The sequence below is a fragment of the Leucoraja erinacea genome, chromosome 4, assembly GCF_028641065.1.
Source record: "Leucoraja erinacea ecotype New England chromosome 4, Leri_hhj_1, whole genome shotgun sequence".
NCBI lineage: Eukaryota > Metazoa > Chordata > Chondrichthyes > Rajiformes > Rajidae > Leucoraja > Leucoraja erinaceus.
Genome location: NC_073380.1, coordinates 87,532,671 through 87,547,935, shown reverse-complemented (window position 1 = coordinate 87,547,935; position 15,265 = coordinate 87,532,671). Strand labels below are relative to the sequence as shown.

Sequence of the window (15,265 nt, the reverse complement as noted above, 5' to 3'; positions counted from 1 at the left end):
GAATTCTGACTACCCAAAAAGAGACTAATTTATAATATAGGTCAATCTATATTACTGTCTACACATTTGTATAGGTGAACATAGAGTGATTGGGCAATTATTCTATATAATGGAATTCATGTCAGAGACAAAGACACAATTCTAGGTAATGGAAATGTGGCAGATAATGTAGGTATTTCAGATGCTATTTAATGTAAGAAGTTAAATCACACAAGATTACATACAACTACTTGGATAGATGTCCCTCGGGGTCAGAAAGCAAGTGTAAATCTTATCTTACACTCTCAATAAAAGAGAAACGTGACATTTAGCTCCAGGGAGCAATTCCGCCTGCCCCATTTTCTCTCTTCTTATTCCCCAATTTTACTTCACCTTCTCCCTCACTTACGCCAATCAATTCCCCGTTGATTCTTTCGGCATTAATCTACACCGTCATTTATTTTTACGGTGCAAGTAGAAAACAAAGCAACTGGAGAAGCCACAGAGCAGGCACGATAAGAATGTACCAATTCTGTATCCAGGACCCGGATTGAAGAAAGCTCCTGGGAACTGTGAGACAACAACTTTAACTGCTGACCCTGGGGTTTTGCAATGATGGAATGGTGTAGTTTCCCATCTTGGAAGCGGTTCTGATTTCCACTGCAGTTAATGTTTCGGGCAAAAGCACAAAATAAATTCTACTGAAGTTGAATCACCATCTCAAACTAAAGTTTGTGGCAAAGTGAGGGAGTTGGAAGCGCTGGTGGTCATACAAAAGGATGGACTGAGAAGTGATGGACAACTATTTCAGAGAAGAGGATGTTGCCCAATAGTGAAACGCTCACAATAGATGAGAAGTCACACTGATCTGCTGTAATATTTATGACAGTTATGTGTTACAGAATAACCATGGCAGTGAATATACTTTTATTCTGTATATAATTAATATATGCTAATTCTAGTTGGCGCTGACGATGGCTGCTACGGTGTTTTGCTGTTTTGTATGTGTTTGTTTGTTTGTGTTGTCTGTGACAACCCCACAAAGATCACTTTCACGAGAGAGGTACTCGTTAACACCAGATATACGGCACCTCCAAACATCGTTCCGGATTTCTCTCACTCGCTGGATTATTTGGACATACTCCTTGGCGGGGCTGTGGCTGTGTTCAAGGTCTTGTGACAGAGGAGGACCCGTAGGAAGCGCTCTGGAGCACTCACCCGGCTCCGGCGACGAGGACTACGCACACCGCTCCCGAGTATATTCCTTGCAAATCTACGTTCTCCCAAGAACAAAGTGGATGAACTGCGACTCCTGCGCCAGACAAATAAGGACTTCTCTCGAGCCGCTGCCCTATGCTTCACCGAGACCTGGCTGCGTGAGTCGACCCCAGATATTGCGCTGCAACTGGCTGGCTTTCAATTACATATAGCGAAATAGACCTCTTTTATTCTCGCTGGAGTTTACATCCCCCCTCCCCAAGCCTGCGTACGTGAGGCGCAAACGCAACTGGCTGACCAGGTAATGAGGGTAGAGAGTGACTTCCCGGACTCCATGGTCATTGCTTTGGGGGATTTTAACAAGGCTAACATTCTCCAAGACCTTCCAAAGCACAGACTTCATGTTACCCGCCCCACCAGAGGGGAAAGAACACTCGATCATTGTTACACTGCAATCAAGAACGGATATCGCTCTGTTCCCCGGGCGGCTCTGGGTCTCTCCGATCATTGTTTAGTTCATCTTATTCCGACCTACAGGCAGAAACTAAAATATGCTAAGCCTGTGGTCAGAACAATGAAAAGGTGGACAAGCAAGGGCATTGAAAACCTACAATCCTGGCTTGACTGCACGGATTGGAATGTGTTCAGGGAAGCAACCACAAGCCTCGATGAATATACAGGCACTGTGACATCATAGGTCAGCTTTGCGAGGCCAGTTACATTCCCACTAGGACCCGGATCGGGTTCAACAATGACAAGCCCTGGTTTACAGCAGAACTCAGACAGCTCCGCCAGTCTAAAGATGAGGCCTACAGGAGCGGGGATGCAGACCTTTACAGGCAGGCCAAGTACAAGCCGAGACGAGGAATCAGAGCTGCCATGGAAAGGTACTCTGAGAAGTTAAGGAGCAAGTTCTCAGCTAGTGACTCTTCTTCAGTTTGGAAGGGCTTGCAAGAAATCACCAGCTACAAGAGGAAAGCCCCCACTCCTTGGACAATCGTCAGCTGACCAACAACCTGAATGAGTTGTACTGCAGGTTCAATAAACAGAAACTTAACCCTGGTACCCCCTCCCGAACCACCACTTCACACCTACTTACAGCCTGACTCCAGTCTGCAAAGACTGGGCCCTCGTCCATTACCCACCCGCTCCTTGCTGCCCAACATCAGTCTGGCCACAGTCTAGAAATTGACGAGGTGGAGAGGCTATTCAGAAGACAGAAAAGCCGAAATCTCCAGGACCGGATAATGTTTCCCCTCTACTCTCAAGCTCAAGATCAAACCTGGACCATTGGCATTGTAAGGCAGCAATTCTACCATTGTGCCACCATGCCATCCTATATATCTTAACTAAAAGGTAATTAATGAATCAGAAATAAAACAAATCCAATTACCGGTACATTGTGTGCAGTGTCACTTATTACTCGCGAAGATTCTGATCCATCTGAGTGCATCCTGCTGATATGTGCATTAAGGCTGCCTAGTTTTCGAAACACACAGCTACATTCCTCACACTGATAAGCTGGCTGGTCCCCATCCTTCACCTGTGCATAAATAAAAAATAAAGCAAATTCAGCAAGTAAACGCTGACATTTCAACTAGTACAGTAATTAACTCCCAATGACTACGAAATAAAAGATATGAAACTCGAACAACCTTCTGCATTTCTTCTCATTATGATCTTTGTTATGAGAAAAACAAGAGGAAAGATGCTGCACATGAATCTCCTGCTAATTACAGACAGCGTTCTATTAAAACTTCTGCAAGAACACCCTACTGGGTAAAAATGGGCCAGATCATGCTGATGGTTGGACAGCTGTTTTTATGTAGAACAACTAGCTATCATCAATGTATGTGCAAGTACCTTTCATCGCAGCACACTGAACTAGAAGCACTAGAAACAATTCACACCCAGCCATTCAACCCTAATGTCAGCTCGAACTACTGCTTCTGGTGCAACTTCCCTGGAGCTATCCCTGGCATATGAGGAAAGATTAAAAAGACTAGGCTTGTATTCACTGGAGTTTAGAAGGATGAGGGGGGGATCATATTGAAACATATAAAATTGTAAAAGGACTGGACAAGCTAGATGCAGGAAAAATGTTCCCAATGTTTTCACCCAGAGAGTTGTGAATTTATGGAATTCCCTGCCACAGAGGGCAGTGGAGGCCAAGTCACTGGATGGATTTAAGAGAGAGTTCGATAGAGCTCTAGAGGCTAGTGGAGTCAAGGGATATGGGGAGAAGGCAGGCACGGGTTATTGATTGGGGACGATCAGCCATGATCACAATGAATGGCGGTGCTGGCTCAAAGGGCCGAATGGCCTCCTCCTGCACCTAGTTTCTATGTAACTTCATTCACTGTCAAGCTGATCAACTCCAGGAAGACATTCGTCTGGGCAGCACCTCATTAGGACCATCTCCTTCTAAGCCTTGCCCATTCAAGTATCACAAAAGCAAATGTGCAGTTACAATAGTTAGTTTACTGTTACGGGGTGCCAGTTGCGGGTTTCAATGAATGATGGATTAATTCTAATACAAATAGAAAGAAATTGCTGCAGGTACAAGCGAAGGGGAAATTTCTGAATGATTTTAGCAGATTTAGCTGTCATCCTAATCTGATTTTAATGAACAACAGTTGGATTTTATTCCAGAGCTAAGAAAATACTTGTTTTGAAATGTATTATTACTTGTCTTTATGGGAAAATAAAGGAAGGTTAAAATGCGATTAGCTGGCAAAATAAAAGAAATAACTAACAGCCAAAATAGCTGAGCAAAGAGTTCCAGAAAGCTTACGTTGCTGTACAGGTTTAATAGCAAAGATGGGGATGTTTAGACGTTCATCAGGCACAGCATTGCCCAGTTTAGCTAAATTGTAAATATTTCAAAGCTGGGTGAAACATAGAAGAGATCAAGCTATGAAGCATGAAGAGTATACCATTACCTCCGTGTGAACCCTTTGTATGTGTGCTCGTAGATTGCCTCTCTGTGAAAATGAAGCTGGACAGAATACACAAAAATGTGGTTTTTCACCAGTATGCTTGATCATATGTATCTGCAGTGCTCCTTTCTGGTTGAAAGCCTTTCCACAATCTCCACATTTAAATGGCCTTTCACCTATAATACCAAATAAAAGTTGGTAAGCGTAAACTAAATAAAACAATATCAATCTGCAGACAGTGAATAGGCAGCATATGGCATAATTAATGATTAGCTCAATTTTATTGCAACAGATCTCAAATAAAACTGGCTCAGGAACATGTGAAATATATTCCTTAAAGAATTTAAAGAATTTTTAAGCAAAAAGAATAGCAATACAATGAATAGAAGATGGGTGGCAGCACAGTGCTAATTCCAACATAACCTTCAGGTTTTGAAATAAAGTCCTTAGTCTTCACACTGCCAATTAACATGTACAACTTCTCCTCAAACTCCACAAATAATTTTGCAGTTCAAGCTGTGCTCTGCCGCCAATGATTCCAATTATATCCACTTACTACCAATACAGCAGATTATTCATGTATACATTAGTATCTCAATGGCCAGATTGTGGAATTACATCAAAGTGTGGCCAAATCATGCCCAGCAATTGTCAGACTTTTCTTTCACTCGAGAAAATCAGTTTCTAATCACGTAAAAAAGTGGGAAAACATTTATTGTCATTGAATTGCAAGACACGCTTCTTTTGAATAATGTGGTAATGTGCAGGTCAGGTGATTAAAGATAATAATTGCTCCAAAATAATTAAAAATTAAAAAACATTAATTATTTTCCATAGTCAAGAGTCATACGGCACAAAACTAGGCCAACTCATCCATGTCAACAACGTATCCTAAATGTGTTTGTCCCATTTGCCGCACCTGGCCTATATCCTCCAAATATTTCTTATCCATTCCATGTACCTATCAAAGTATCCTTTGGATGTCATAATTGTGCTCACCTCTATCATTCCACTGGCAGCTTGTTCCATGTACATACCACCCTTGTGTGGAAAATATGTGCCCTTCAAGTTATTTAAAATCTTTCCCCTCTCACCTTAAACCTACGTCCTCTTGTTTTAGACTCATCTACTCTGGAGAAAAACTGTGGCAATTCACCTTACCTATGCCTCTCATGATTTTAAAATAAAATAAATAATAATAATGCTCGAGGAAGAATTAGTCCAATATTTCCAGATGTTGTCAATGTTGAATACCTTAAATAATACTTCTCTGAAAATAACATGCATATGTTAATGGACGATTTAAACAAAGTGAGCCATGAAGTGAAAGTTCCCAATGCCTCGGGAGCATTGAGTACAGCGAAGGCATAGGATGCAAGTTCATAGTTCCCTGAGTATAGGTTAGTTAAAAAAGGCATTTGATATGTTTGCCACCATACACTAAGAATATAAGAGTTCTGATGTTTGATTGCATTTGTACAAAACATTAGTTAGACTACACAAGAGCTTTGTGTATAATTCTGGTTGTCACGCTCGAGTATGGATGTGGTAGTAATAGAAAAAATACTGAGTAGATTCACCAAGATGTTTCATGGGCAGCTTCTTCTGGGGAGAAGGGTCCCAACCCAAAACGCCACCCATCCATGCTCTCCGTGGATCTTGCATGACCCACTGAATTACTCCAGCACTTTGAACCGTTTTCTGGGTTTAATCTCACTGATACATTGGAGCCTATAGAGCGGCACTGTGGCGCAGCTGCAGAGTTGTTGCCTTACAGCGCCAGAGACCCGGGCTAGATCCTGATGACGGGTGCCGTTTTCTCCGTGCTTCAGTTTCATTCCAAAGACATACGGGTTTGTAGGTTAATTGGCTTCGGTAAAAATTGTAAATGGTCCCTCGTGTGTAGGGTGGTGCTAGTGTACAGGGTTATCGCAGGTCGGCACAGACTTGGTGGGCCTGATACTGCACCTGTTTCCGTGCAGTATCTCTAAACTGGAGGGCCTTTGAGGGAAGAGGTTTTTAAAGTTATGAGGGGTATGTTTAGGATAGATAGTTGGCAGTGTTTCCCCCTGGGCAAGGGAGGGCACATGTTTAAAGTGAGAAGAGAAATTCAAAGATCTGAGGGGTACATTTTTCAACATGGGATGGTGCATGTAAATACCTTAGTCTCACACAAGTTGAAGCATAAGCATCTTTATTGTCTAGTTCATCAGCACATATGCAGTACATCACATGTTCAGTCTACTGCAGCTACTGCCAGGCAGCAGGCGAGTTCTTACACTATAAATCATATAGAAAATAGGTGCAGGAGTAGGCCATTCGGCCCTTCGAGCCTGCACCGCCATTCAATATGATCATGGCTGATCATCTAACTCAGTATCCTGTACCTGCCTTCTCTCCATACCCCCTGATCCCTTTAGCCACAAGGGCCAAATCTAACTCCCTCTTAAATATAGCCAATGAACTGGCCTCAAATACCTTCTGTGGCAGAGAATTCGAGAGATTCACCACTCTCTGTGTGAAAAATGTTTTTCTCATCTCCGTCCTAAAGGATTTCCCCTCTATCCTTAAGCTGTGACCCCTTGTTCTGGACGTCCCCAACATCGGGAACAATCTTCCTGCATCTAGCCTGTCCAACCCCGTAAGAATTTTGTAAGTTTCTATAAGATCCCCCCTCAATCTTCTAAATTCTAACGAGTACAAACCGAGTCTATCCAGTCTTTCTTCATATGAAAGTCCTGACATCCCAGGAATCAGTCTGGTGAACCTTCTCTGTATTCCCTCTATGGCAAGAATGTCTTTCCTCAGATTAGGAGACCAAAACTGTACGCAATACTCCAGGTGTGGTCTCACCAAGACCCTGTACAACTACAGTAAAACCTCTCTGCTCCTATACTCAAATTCTTTTGCTATGAATGCTAACATACCATTCGCCTTCTTCACTGCCTGCTGCACCTGCATGCCTACTTTTAATGACTGGTGTACCATGACACCCAGGTCTCGTTGCACCTCCCCCTTTTCTAATCGGCCACCATTCAGATAATAATCTACTTTCCTGTTTTTGCCACCAAAGTGGATAACCTCACATTTATCCACATTATACTGCATCTGCCATGCATTTGCCCACTCACCCAGCCTATCCAAGTCACCTTGCAGCCTCCTAGCATCCTCCTCACAGCTAACACTGCCCCCCAGCTTCGTGTCATCCGCAAACTTGGAGATGTTGCATTCAATTCCCTCGTCCAAATCATTAATAAATATCGTAAATAGCTGGGGTCCCAGAACTGAGCCTTGCAGTACCCCACTAGTCACTGCCTGCCATTGTGAAAAGGACCCGTTTACTCCTACTCCTTGCTTCCTGTCTGCCAACCAGTTCTCTATCCACATCAATACTGAACCCCCAATACTGTGTGCTTTAAGTTTGTATACTAATCTCTTATGTGGGACCTTGTCGAAAGCCTTCTGAAAGTCCAGATACAACACATCCACTGATTCTCCCTTATCCACTCTACTAGTTACATCCTCGAAAAATTCTATAAGATTCGTCAGACATGATTTACCCTTCATAAATCCATGCTGACTTTGTCCAATGATTTCACCACTTTCCAAATGTGCTGCTATCCCATCTTGAATAACTGATTCTAGCAGTTTCCCCACTACCGACGTTAGACTAACTGGTCTGTAATTCCCCGTTTTCTCTCTCCCTCCCTTTTTAAAAAGTGGAGTTACATTAGCTACCCTCCAATCCTCAGGAACTACTCCAGAATCTAAAGAGTTTTGAAAAATTATCACTAATGCATCCACTATTTCTGGGGCTACTTCCTTAAGTACTCTGGGATGCAGCCTATCTGGCCCTGGGGATTTATCGGTCTTTAATCCATTCAATTTACCTAACACCACTTCCCGGCTAACCTGGATGTCACTCAGTTCCTCCATCTCATTTGACCCCCGGTCCCCTGCTATTTTCGGCAGATTTTTTATGTCGTCCTTAGTGAAGACAGAACCAAAGTAGTTATTCGATTGGTCTGCCATGTCCTTGTTCCCCATGATCAATTCACCTGTTTCTGACTGCAAGGGACCTACATTTGTTTTAACTCATCTTTTTCTCTTCACATATCTATAAAAGCTTTTGCAGTCAGTTTTTATGTTCCCTGCCAGTTTTCTTTCATAATTTATTTTCCCTTTCCTAATTAAGCCCTTTGTCCTCCTCTGCTGGTGGAGAATTTCTCCCACTCCTCTGGCAGGCTGCTTTTTCTGGCTAATTTGTACACTTCATCTTTTGTTTTGACACTATCCCTGATTTCCCTTGTTATCCACGGATGCACTACCTTCCCTGATTTTTTTTTTGCCAAACTGGGATGAACAATTGTTGTAGTTCATCCATGCAGTCTTTAAATGCCCTCCATTGCATATCCACCGTCAACCCATTAAGAATCAATCACCAGTCTATCTTGGCCAATTCACGTCTCATACCCTCAAAGTTACCTTTCTTTAAGTTCAGGACCCTTGTTTCTGAATTAACAATGTCGCTCTCCATCCTAATTAGGTGGAGTTATAATTACTAAGCATTCTGATTTGCAATAGCCAATCTACAGTGCATATCTGAAACAAGCTGTCAGTGGTGAAAGTGGAGGCAGATATTTGGTAATGTTTAAAACACATTGGGGAAGATACTTGGATAATAAAAGGCATAGGGGCAAATGGGATTAGTACAGACAGGCATCAAAAGTGGAATGGATGAAAGGGCCCTGTTTCAATGCTGTACATTTCTGTGATTCTATGTCATTCATCTGTACAAATGCAAAGTGAAACATCTTCTAAATTAATTTCGTAAAAGATATTTGATAAAAATCCCATATTAGCTTTACAGCATACCTCACCTGTATGTATTCTGATGTGTCGAATTAACTGGCTAGGCTTCTGGAATGTCTTCCCACAATGTTCACAACGATGAGAGAACCCTGATCTGTCTACATGCCGTTTGTACTGCTTGGTACACAGGGATGACCTGGGGATTAAGGGATGCAAAATCTTATGAATATTAGATTGAGATTCTTGCAACATCTTATTGTAGAATATTAGAGTGAATTAATGGTCAATGGAATGCTTAAATTACAAAAAGAGACAAAAATAGATGGCAACTGGAAAATGCATTTCAACGTACTGAAATGTGGTCAGCCACTTGAGATTTAACATTACTATCTAAATGCTGAAAAGCAAGAGGTTCACAGTACCTTTGAGGTGCAGGTATATTGATCCATTATAATGCCATGCAATGGTGAAGGAAAGATTCATGACAGAATATAGGCTTTTCTATCCAGATGACTGGACTACCAGGAATGGAGCAAGGCTACTTCTTTCCAAAAACTGGAGCAATTTGAAAGATCTGGCTAGAATATCTTTGGGAGGACATATTGACCAGAGTGTTCAGTGTAACTTTAACAAAATGGTACGAGGACTCGGAATGAAACAATCTGTCAGCGTCTATGCCGTCAACCTCCTTAAGAGCTTCATAAATTTCAATAAGATCACCAGTCCATTCTATACAGTGCCCACCATAATGTTTTGGACAAAGACCCATCATCTATTTATTTATTTATTTCCCCCCCCCTGTACTCCACAATTTGAGATTTGTAAAATAACAAAATTACATGTGGTTAAAGTGCACTGTCAGATTTTATTAAAGGGTTTAAAAAAAAAAAAAACATTTTGGTTTCACCATGCAGAAATTACAGCTGTGTCCCCCCATTTCAGGGTACCATAATGTTTGGGACACAAGGCTTCACATGTGTTTGTAATTGCTCAGGTGTGCGTAAATACCTCCCTTAATGCAGGTATAAGAGAGTTCTCAGCACCTAGTCTTTCCTCCAGTCTTTCCATCACCTTTGGAAACTTTTATTGCTGTTTCTCACCATGAGGACCAAGGTTGTGCCAATAAAAGTCAAAGAAGCCATTATGAGACTGAGAAACAAGAATAAAACTGTTAGAGACATCAGCCAAACCTTAGGCATAACAAAATCAACTGTTTGGAACATCATTAAGAAGAGAGCACTGGTGAGCTTACTAATCGCAAAGGGACTGGCAGGCCAAGGAAGACCTCCACAGCTAATGACAGAAAAATTCTCTCTATAATAAAGAAAAATCCCCAATCACCTTTCCAACAGATCAGAAAAAACTGGCGATGTCCGTGAATCGCAGACTTCAAGCAGTCATTGCATCCATAGGATATGCAACAAAATACTAAACATGACGACATGACATTGCTGTGTCCCAAACATTATGGTGCCCTGAAATGGGGAGACTATGTATAAACACTGCTGTAATTTCTAAATGGTGAAACCAAAATGTATAGAAATGGCCTTTATTAAAATCTAACTGTGCACTTTAATCACGTGATTTTTTTTCTATTATAAACTCAAATTGTGTAGTACTGAGAGGCAAATAAATAAATTATGGGTCTTCGTCCTAAACATTATGGAGGGCACTGTAAATGTCAATAAGCATACGCTTAACCTGCTCAGGCTCTCTTTATTTGTCAAACTCTTCTTTAGTAGTTCAATGCTGGAACCTGAATGTTCAGACTAGGTACACATAATGCAGCACCCATCACTCCAAAACCACAACCTGCACCCCAGACCAACCAAACCCATGCCAAACTCTTGGCGCTGAGAATTTGCAGGTTATGTTCAATCCAGCAGCTTCACAATTAGGATGGCAGAAGATTTAACAATCACCAGCTATGTAATGGACCATCACTGGGCTAACTGGGAAACAAACATCTTATTCCAGCAGAACACTAATAAACATGCCAATCCAAAAGGCAGTTAAGGGCATATACTTTGGAAATCGATTCAACTTCCTGAAATAGAAACATACTGCAAATTTCCTCTTGACTCCTCCCTGGATACGCTGGGCAAACGAGGCTTCTGTCGACACTGCAGCCTTGAAAAGGAGAATGGCCCTTATCCACATAATTCCTTCCTACCACCAGAAAATTCCAAAACACTACAAGACCACTCGCAGCTCCGAACACTACAAAAGGGTCCTCTCAAATTGGTCAGATCCCCCTACAAGTGGAAACCTGATTGTTCAGACTAGGTACACTGAATATACCATTTGAAAATATGTAGGGGATCTAAGAAAAGTACTATACCATAAACAGAAAATGGGTTAAGAGCCTTTTCCTTAATCTCCATTCTCAAAGTAGTTGAGGTGGTATAAAATAAAAGGAAAATAATCCAAATGCTAGAAATCTGAAAGAACAACAGAAAATACTGGAAATACTCAGCAGACCAGTCAGCTTTAGTGAAGAAGCAGAGTCAAAAGTTCAGATCAATGTTCTCTCTACATGGATAGTGCCCGACCAGCTGATAGGCCAACAAGGTGTATGATTACTACCAGCGGAATACTTAATTTCTTACTATACAGCTGCTGCAGGTAAAATAAAATTTATAGCTTTAATTTTGCACGTGCATTTGGAAAAGAGGAACATACCACAAATGATTCAGTCAATGGACCACCAAAAGATACAAATATCAAAAAGTCTTATGAAGACACAAAGTCCTGGAGTAGCTCAGCGGGTCAGGCACATCCCTGGAGATAGGTGACGTTTTAGGTCATGACCCTTATTCAGACTGATTGTGGGTAATAATAGACCGACACGGGTGATAGGCAAGTAATAGACCGACACAGGTGAGGAGAGTTTTGATAGGCAGATGGGTGGTCAAAGGACAGAGATGAAAAGACAGGGGGTGTGAGACAAAAGGATTGAAGAGTTGCAAATGGTGTGGCTAAAGGAAGGAATTAGGTGAGATGAGAGGGGGGGATTAGAAATAGGTGGGGTACGGGGGGGAGAGACTGTAGTCGGATGAAATGAAGATTTAGGTAATTTTCAAATGTGCTGTATGTCTATATTATATAGTATAGTTAAATTTCATACAAGAACAAGTGTAACTTAGCTAGGCAGGCTAAATGTTAGAATTTGAATTTGCACATTGTAGGATGATAAGCCAACCAACAGGATCTTCCATCTTCATCCCACATCTGAGGTTACGAAGCAGACGGAAGTGAATAATGCCATCACCTGAATGAATCCCAAGGTCTAAATGCTGTGCACTACAGGTAGAGACGCATTTATTTTCATAAATGATTACACGCCGTGCAAGATTGTTTGATATTTACATCATAAAGAAGCTGTTACACTTATGCCTCAAATCACATACCTAACTCTGTAGTGAGATTTCATGTGATCACGTAGCTGGGAAGGCCTTTCAAATTCTTTTGTGCAGATCTTGCAAACATGCACTTGGCTTCCATTTAGTTCCTGCCGGTGTTCATCCAGATGTCTAGTAAGTTGGCTCTGTAACGTAAATTCATCACCACATTCTGTACATATCAGGTTCTACAGAGGAAAAAATACAAAAAGTGTCAGTCCATTTGAAGTTTACAATAGTCTGTAAAGATTGAGAGCCAAAATTCAATTATTTTCACAGGCTAATCAGTAAAGATACTAAAAATATGAACAAGTGATTTTAATTTAATAAGTACTCTAGAATTTATCCTGCAAGGTTACATAATGGTCTGGTATGACAATTCTAACATACAAGAGGCTGCAGAAATTAGTGGGCTTAGCCCAGTCCACAGGCACAGCCCTCACCTCCATCAAAAGCATCTATGAGGCGCTCCTCAAGAATGCAGCATCTATCATCAAAGAATCCACCATCTGGATCATGCTCTATTCTCACTGCTCCCATCAGGCAGCAGGTACACGTGCCAGAGATCCCACACCACCAGGTTCAGGAACAGCTGCTTTTCTACAACTATCAAGTTCTTGAACCAATCCTACCTTGATAAAGGAACTCGACAGACTACTTCTTACACTACCATGGACTTGCTCCTTTCTTTCATTATATTTTACACTTATGTCTTGCTTTTTCAGTTTTCTTTCTTTTAGAAATTTTATGTGCAATTATGTACAATTTGTCTTTGTGTGGTTGTCCGAGCCTATGAGCCTGCAATGCTGTTGCAAGCAAGATTTTTCATTGTACTTTTATCTCACTGTATTTGTGCACATCACCATAAACTTGAATTGACTTGATATTGTTATTCATCCCCTCCCCCGTTTCCACCCAAAGACCCCTCCACCCTTCTAAGTACACTGATAAGGCAGTGCCAATTTAGTTCTATCATCAGAACCACTCAGCCACCATGTCTATCACTGCAAATAATTTGGTATTGAAAGCAAACCCTACGAGGCCTAACCTAACCTTTAACAGTAAAGTGAAAATTGAACAAGATATTTGATGCCAACTGTCAAATACAGAAGCTCAGTTTATTACCATTGATTTGAAATAATAAATTCTAAATCAAAAGTCCAAATTTGGAAAAGAAACACCACAATTTCACAAAATAACTGGCATTTGCCCGTGTAAATGCCAATACATTTTGGATTTCCACATATTATGCACAAATTCCAAACCCAACTGCTTTTGTCAGCATTTCTGTGACTTTCTTCAAGCACTGGATTGATCATGGAGATCAGCAAAGAAGCGCAAAATCCCCAAGATTACTCAACACTTAGAATCCGGGAACATCGTCCACAACCCTGACCCTATTAATTTCAATGAATGGGAGTGGTTACAAGTAACTACAGTGAACATGTTTTCCTTTTTATATTTTTTGAATTTCTCAAAAGCAATTTTTATTTATACGTATACTTAGATTAAATTTATAATAATTTTGAATAGCTTTTTAACAAATTACACTTAAATGTCTTATTATAGCTCTGAATATCTAGGACACTAAGTGGAATTTAAGTTGTTGGTTTGACAGCCACCCAAAATCAGGTGGTAGCCTTTGTTCCAACTGCATGATGGAATGGTATCACATCACAAGTCTTTGCTCCTGGGGATGGGGTGCAAGTGCCCAGTGGGAGACCAATGCAAGTTAACCTTCTGCATTATCTTGGTCAATTAATTTTATACACAAAGATTACATGCAAAATAATCTTAAAATACGAGATTTGTTTGGGGTGTATCTTGAGATAAGCAAATACTTTTCAATTATCAGAGCTTCCTGATTAAAACTCATTATCTGCTCCTTTTCTAATTTTATAGTAAAGCACTTCTGACACTGCCAAGTAAAAAATATAAAATTTACTGCCAGCAACTGATGATCCACTTAAAAGATTTGCAAATCTGCAAAAAGGCCTCAACACCACCCTGTGTCACTGGATCTTGGACTTTCTGACAGAGAGACCGCAGTCAGTCCGTGTTGGCAAGAACACTTCAGGCTCGATCACGCTGAGCACCGGCTCCCCTAAAGGCTGTGTGCTCAGCCCGCTGTTGTTCACATTGCTCACACATGACTGTGCTGCCAGATTCAGGGACAATAAGATCATAAAATTCGCGGATGACACAACAGTGGTGGGACTCATCAGCGGAGATGACGAATCAATGTACAGGGAGGAAGTAAAACAACTAGTGGACTGGTGCGGCAAAAATAATCACCGAAGGAGATGGTTGTCGACTTCAGGAGGGCGCAGCCAAGAATACACCGCTCAACATCGTGGCCTGCAGTGGAGAGAGTGGAGAGCATAAAGTTCCTCGGTGTGCAAATTGCCTCACTTCACCCTGGGACCATCAAACGGGAGCGACTGCACTTCCTGAGGAAATTAAAACAGGCCTCACTCCCCACCAACAACCTCAGGACTTTCTACAGGGGTACGGTGGAGTCTGTACTCACGTACTGCATAAATTCGTGGTACTCCACCTGCAACTGCTCGGACAGGAAGGCTCTGCAGAGGGTAGTGAGGGGAGCAGAGAGGATCATTGGCGTCTACCTACCCTCGGTACAAGAACTGTTCCAGAGCCGCTGTCTGAAAAAAGCTCAGAGAATTGCTAAGGACAAACTGCACCCCCTTCACATACACCTGGATCTCCTGCCATCAGGCAAGAGATATCGAAGCATCAAAGCCCGGACTACAAGATTGCTAAACAGCTTCCTGCCACAGGCTGTGAGGCTGCTAAACAGTCACTCTGTACTCACAGTCACTTGATTCTGCAGCTGGCACAGACACTTTAATAACTGGCACTGGCCACTCAAATCAGCTGCCCCGGACATTTTTATTA

At 41.6% G+C, this 15,265-nt stretch overlaps 1 protein-coding gene across 3 annotated transcripts in view; it reads right to left on the bottom strand.

The window, feature by feature from the left end:
* The window catches only part of LOC129696661 (zinc finger protein 236-like), a 142,417-nt gene that overhangs the window by 91,311 nt on the left and 35,841 nt on the right, over positions 1 to 15,265 (bottom strand). For 2 of the 3 annotated variants that reach the window (XM_055634752.1, XM_055634753.1), the window contains exons 4-7: positions 12,359 to 12,537; positions 9,017 to 9,144; positions 4,140 to 4,312; positions 2,591 to 2,740 (exon numbers count right to left, since the gene is read on the bottom strand). In XM_055634752.1, coding sequence (XP_055490727.1) covers positions 2,591 to 2,740; positions 4,140 to 4,312; positions 9,017 to 9,144; positions 12,359 to 12,537 — 630 coding nt within the window. Of the gene's footprint in view, positions 1 to 2,590; positions 2,741 to 4,139; positions 4,313 to 9,011; positions 9,145 to 12,358; positions 12,538 to 15,265 lie in introns of those variants that run through there. The other variant, XM_055634754.1, reaches the window with a different exon arrangement.